General features: G+C 44.4%; 1 protein-coding gene across 4 annotated transcripts; it reads right to left on the reverse strand.

Moving 5' to 3' along the window:
- Nucleotides 1-847: 847 nt before the first annotated feature.
- On the reverse strand, nucleotides 848-5,408 carry LOC105696816 (aminoacyl tRNA synthase complex-interacting multifunctional protein 2). 4 transcript variants are annotated; one of them, XM_012419557.2, is made up of 4 exons: nucleotides 5,055-5,408; nucleotides 3,299-3,454; nucleotides 3,002-3,212; nucleotides 848-2,929 (listed from the first exon to the last, which is right to left on the reverse strand). In XM_012419557.2, exons 1-4 carry the CDS (start codon nucleotides 5,382-5,384, stop codon nucleotides 2,550-2,552), a joined length of 1,077 nt encoding a protein of 358 aa, XP_012274980.1. In that variant the 5' UTR covers nucleotides 5,385-5,408; the 3' UTR covers nucleotides 848-2,549. The 4 variants fall into 4 exon arrangements, with proteins under 4 accessions (XP_012274980.1, XP_023288848.1, XP_023288849.1 ...); XM_023433080.1 differs by having other exon boundaries at nucleotides 3,002-3,215; XM_023433081.1 differs by lacking the exon at nucleotides 5,055-5,408 and adding an exon at nucleotides 4,022-4,873 and having other exon boundaries at nucleotides 3,002-3,215.
- Nucleotides 5,409-6,351: the final 943 nt, after the last annotated feature.

Consider the following 6,351-nt stretch of genomic DNA (forward strand, 5'->3'; position numbering starts at 1 on the left):
ATAGTGTTTGTCGCGATTCGCTAAATCATAGCAGAATCGCGGATGATAGCGACGAAGCGTTAGTTAACTGCCTGTAAGGAGTGAATTAAGTTAAGCCATTCGGGTCTGATTCTATTTAAGCGTCCATTCGGCCTCGAGCTGATCCTTTTAACTTGGCGAATGGACGTTCGATTGCGGAGAATGAATTTTATCGTGCAAATTCTGCATTTATGTACATATCGTGTTTATGCTACGACATCCTAGGCAGGCGTCGGGCCACTACACATTTTACAAATCCCTAGGTAGCATGCATTTATTGTCAAGTAATGACATATCTTTAGTAGTATTATTTACATTATGACACGATCCACGAATGACGCGAAAGGAGCTTTTTAAGTGGTCGAAATGAATGGAAGATCGGCGAAGGGTTAAAAATAGGAAGGCGATCTAAATTATCCTTTTTATCCTCTCTTCCGCTGGGGAACTGAAACGTGTTGACGGGTGAATTAAATTAATCGCATGCCAAAATCAAAAGGGAAGGAGTTGAAGTTGGACGTGGCAAAATGGCGGTCCTACCGTAGGAGGGAAAATTAATTTTTTTAAAAATTCCGATCGGTCGATTTGACGTAGATCGTTCGTTCAGCCTCGGCCTAATAAATTCTATTAACATTAGGATCAAACGTGGAGCTGTTACGTCGTAACTCGATAGTCGTCCAGTATATTAAAATCACGTTGATGTATAATTCTAGAGATGGAACTCCTAGTGCCTTTTACTATTAATTTCTCGACCGAAGGCGTGTTAAAATTTCGAATCGACTATTGAGAACGAAGAGTCATGCCACCGCATGAAGTAAATCGGAGAACTGTATTTAAAGAAAGGGACGCGTTGTTGAACCGTTTATACGTTACGTCACAATAATTAATGTCTCGTGTCAAAAGCCTAGTTAAAATGGTGGCCTTAATGATCTACCGAATTACGTTGAGGATTAAGCTAGTTAAGTATGCAGGGTACAAAATATTCAATTTTAAGTCGGCAATAACTTTCTTGCATTCAGTGATACCGCGAATATATATGCCCACCAAACGTTTGATATTTAAATACTAAATTAAATTAACTACGTTCCCGTTCTGAGTCATTACAATTTAAATATAAATAATATCTTAACGCAATGTGCAATAAGGGAGTAATTCAAGAACGTTATACAATTAATGACCATTTCATCTCGATACATCACCCGCTCTCATCTTAAAAAATATATACATACACACAGCATTGAGCTTCACCCACGTTTTGTTAAATAGTAAAAGTTTAAATTTCAGGCACGAAACCTCCAAAAATGAAATCTGGGTTTTCCTGACCTCGATATAGATTAATTACAGATCCATCGAAAGCATGTTTTTCAATCCAGCGAAATAATTCTTAGGAATAACTAGAAAATGAGTACCGCTTTGCCTTCTAGCTACAGATTGTATTTACATTATCAATTAACTAGATTTTAGAAATAAGCTCTTCGACTTCTCTCGCGCCCAGTTATAGGTATGTAAAAAGGAAGAGCGTTTCCTTTTTAAGGTGGCCATTGCCGTATAGATACTCGGTGCGCAACTCTCGGTGAATCGAAAATCGCGTACACTGAGGAGCTAATTGTCAATTTACGTTTTGTCATTCGCAGCTAGACCAGGCAAAAAAAAAAAAGAAGATCCCGCAACGTCATTCCTCCTATTTTCCATAAGTCGCGTTGCCTCTGTTGTCACGCGAATTGTAATAAGTGACGAGGGCTGTGATTGCGATTTCTGCAATTGTAAGGCAAGCCAATCAAGTAATCACTTCCGCTGTACGAAATTCATGTCGCTTTGCCTTTCGACGCGAACGGCACAGCTGTTATTAACGTCGATACGATTTTATACTCCACATGTACTCTCTAGGACGCGTCTAAGATAATAGAAAAAAAGGCTGATGTTTAAGTATTTATATTTAACGATTTCACCGCGCTAAAGGCGCGCCAGAGCTCGAGCTCCCGAAAGTCGAGAACCGAAGAGTCGCGTTTTGTGTATCTACTTCGTAATTTTTAAATTGCATCTCTCATCGGCCTTTCGTTCTCGACTTTCTAGCCGCAAAGGATGTTGCCGGGAGCTTAAACACTCCGCCGTTGGCGACCGGTGTAGTAAAATGAAGGAATAACTTTTGACTATGTAATAGTCGAGGGCAAAATTAATTACGTCCCGAACTGCATTAATTGATTACGGTGAACGACTGCGCGAGATGGTTTCACTTCTCTTTCGAGGAGCACTGCCAATACTTGTTTTAGATCAATTTTTGAGTGATTTACATTAGACTAGCGTCTGGAATATAATAGCGTAACGAAGTGTCATTGAGAATTCTTATCCATTTATACTATCTGTTTCTACGAGAGTGCGAGTTATGCTTGTAAATTAAAATCTACAATTCTGACTTAAACTAGGCGCAGTTATTTCTTCTTTTTGGCTACGTTACATCTCAATTTTATAAAATAAAAATAAATATCTCCTTTCCTACATATTCTATTCATATAAAATTACAAGAATAATAACATTCAAGTAAACATAAATGTTTTGTCACATCTTTTGTGCCAAGCGGTCAGATTGGATGGCAACTTCTTTAGAGAAGTCTGTTTTATCACTGACCAGACTGCCACGTCTGCGACGTTGGGTTCTTTTTTACCGGATAACCATTGATTTTTCTTCAATTCGTCGTTTAGCTTCGCTAATATTACTTGCATATCCGTTGTAGATTCACTATGGACAAGACTACTGCACGAGTCTAAAATGGAATCGATCCTGCTCGACTCTACTGGATTTAATAATGCTTCGTAATTATGCGCTGTGAAACTTCTGCACAAAAACCTCAGCGCATTCACTTCACCCAGGAACAAATGAATCGGCAATCCTGAAGGTAATACCTCTAAATCGTTGACTGTAAAGATAATGTCCACTGAATATCGCTGAACTTAATACATTAAAAAAAAAAAAATAGTAGACTTCTTACCTTCCTTCCATATCAAGGACACGTTTACAGTGTTCCCAAGTGACACCTCCTTTTCGACTAATAGAAAATCAGGGATAATCCCAGCAAATGAGGAGTGAACGTAGGAAGACAATTTGAAAGTGGTGTCTTTCCAGATGGACTGCAGACCCAGCAAACAGAACGGAGGTCTCGACAGATTTGCATTTATAATAAGATCCACGTGAACTGGCACCTGCTAATTATAATACTTATTTTTAATCCCTGACATACAACACCTTGCAAAATTAAACTCAGTTTCTAAGACTCAAATATATATACCACTTTAACATCGGACACTGGCGTCAAAGATTCCTTTTCTTTGCTGGAATGTTTCAAAACATTGTGAAGGACGGACACTTGCTCCTTCAGCTGCGCCAGTTGCTTCAAGATCTTTTCTTGCCTCGCTTCCAACATCGATACTTCGGGAAGAGGACTCTGCAAAATACATTGAAGAATATACAATTATATAGAATAAAAAAGTCACCGATACTTCAATTTAACCGATCCTTTTTTGGTGACGATTCCATATGGTTTTGCAAAATCTTCATCACGAGCTGCAAGCACTCTCTTCTCAAACAGTACGCTTCCATAATGATTTCTTCACAGGTTGGGTTAATTTTCCATACACATCGGTTATACAACATTGTTTTCTTTTCCCGAATGTTCCAATTTTCGAGTCGGGCTTCCGTTCGTCGCAAGAAAATCGGGGAGCGAATAGCTCGCCTCGGAGCTTGCGCTCGTCGCGACGCGAAACGAGTTAATCGGAAAAATTCGTGGGGGGCAGAGACATCGATCAAGTCCGCGTGGAACCGTATTCCAGGCTCGATCGTGATCAGTTCTCTCGAGGGTTTTCGGAAGCCACGTCGCCATTCGCTTCCGAGCGAGATGACGCGAATTCGACGCACGAGCGCGATGGCACCTGTGAGGCCAAAAACGGGTAAAACGTTCGCGCGACTACCCGGTGTAATAAGAATGATCGGAAACCTGCAGAAAGCTGACAACCTGCTGAGTGATACTCGACACTATCCTGCTTTCGGGATCCGCATGGCTGGCCTGCTCCGGCTGCAAGTGAATATTGCGTACGGTGTACATGCACGGGGACCGGACCATCGGCTCCGACAGAGAGAATATCGGCTTGACCGAGTACATCGTCGTTACTCCGCTCATTTTCCTCTCGATTTCGTGGCCGTGTGAGATCTCAAGGCTCGATTTTCGCACCTCGATTGCTGCCACCTCTCCCTTGAGACTCGCGTTTCTTTTCGCGCCGCCATTTTGTATTCGGCGCGACCAGTGGCGCCATGACGGCCTCCGGTCCGGATGCGCGCGCTTCCGCGCCCGTCACTCGGCCAGCCAATCGGAGCACCGCATAAATCGATTTCGAGAGGTGTCCTTCTTCATCACATTGCAGTAAATACCACTAAATGGAGACGGAAGATTCTCGCTGTTATTTGTCACATATTCCTAATACACGAGATATGAACGAATTCAAATTTTGTTCAGGCGAGTGGCAATTATAAATTTCTATTAGAAATGAATTTGTTAATATCAGCCGTTAGCAATAGCACGTTATGTGCTCGACCGGATATCCGGTCGAAATGAGTCAAAATAATGGGTTGTGTTAACAAGAGAGCATGAAACAAAATGTATGGTCTAATTCTAATTTGAGTTTGCTCAATTAATCAACATACAAGCGATGTGAATTTTAATATCAACGAGAACATCCGGTAGCCTAAGTATTTAATACCGCGTTAATCGAATGCTTACTAAAAAAGAAAAAAGAAGTGAAAATAAGCCGGACACAAAAGCACATTGTAATGCAGGTAACAATAGTAGTTTTTCATAATTTCTAATAACGCGGCGCTCGTCCAGGAATAAAATACTGTTGTATTTTATGAGCAGCCAATTGAATACGAATGGCCGCCATTTTGGCGTCTGCTCGCTTTTCGCGGGAAACGTCGTCACGGAAATGAGTAAGTCAAGTCCAGAGTCAAATAATTCGTCTTCGCAATAGAAGAGCGATTCGAAGCATACATACCGTTAAAACATCGGTAGTATTTTTTTTCCACGGTTCAGTATATTTGACAATAACGAAAGGTAGTTCCGCGAGATGTCGAAGAGGCACTTTCCGTTGAGATTCAATATGGCGGATGCGACTGCTGTCACGGTGCGTGTCGAAACGGGTAAAACGCGATTTTCGACCCGACGATAGCGAGTCCCTTGCGTGGGCGCGACAATTCGTCTCAAGTGTAAAGTGTCCTAGTGAAAACTCAAAGAGACGGAGTTTCGACCTCGTCTTTATCTTCGCCGTCGAGATCCTCATTATTGGCGGCCATTTTATCTCCACGCAGTCCCAGCGGAGGTCCATCTTCGAAGCGCTCGTTCGATCTGGGGGCGTGCAGATGGCAGGTCGTTCGCTGTGGGAAAAATCACGGGCGAAAACCCGAGTGGGGTCTCGATAATCGAGTTTTCCCTCGAATGAAATTCATTTTGGAAATTTAAAGCAGTCCAGTGGTGGGTAGTGATCAAACGTTTCCGAGATACGTCCGCGACGTCGCGAAGCGCGGCGCAGGTGGTGTCCTCTGTCGAAGCTTCGGCCGAACTAAGGTTAGGTTCGCATTACTTTCGTGGGTAAGAAGTTGCCGCGTGTTCTGGACGGTAGCGGCTTTCCGGAAATCCGAAGAACTCCGAAGAATTCGGAGAACGACGCCTCGAGACGGGAAAGAAAAGGAGGAGGTTGCCGGCGAGCACGCAGAGAATTGCGTGTCTCGGGCAGCGGTGTCGCCATCTAGCACCGATGTGTCAGGAATTCCGGGAGTTAGGGTGAGCGCGATCGAAAGCAGTGCGGGACTCGACCAGGGCAGGCGATTCGAGGGGCGACTCGCCAAGGAAGGAAAACCGGGAGACGGTGTTAAGGATCCAGCGGGTGAGCAAGGATCGGTTGCGCGCGGCCGCGACTCGACGCAACACAAGGCATCGCGTGCCAGAGATCGGAGGCCCCGGAGAAGCAAGATGGCGGCCGCACCGTGAGCCAATCGGAAGAGCGCCTCGAGAGGCTGCGAAATCGCGGACCCCCCCTGCGCGTCAGTGTCAGAAATACCCTCCGCGGGTCCCTTCGTGGGCTGGTGCCGAGTCGCGTCGTCCCCGGCTAGCGCAGGATCAGTCGCCGCGAAGACTCTCGTCGGCGGCGGCGACGCCGCGGCGCCCTTGCCATGGGCAAGCCGTGTTTGGTCACGTGACCCCCAGCCGAAAAATGGCGGAAAGATCAGGGTACAAACATGCGATCCATTTCGCTACCGCGGTGTCCCTCGTATTTGTTTACACGGCCGCTCGCC

Source organism: Orussus abietinus, unplaced genomic scaffold, assembly GCF_000612105.2.
Source record: "Orussus abietinus isolate OABI.00-Male unplaced genomic scaffold, Oabi_2.0 scaffold16, whole genome shotgun sequence".
NCBI lineage: Eukaryota > Metazoa > Arthropoda > Insecta > Hymenoptera > Orussidae > Orussus > Orussus abietinus.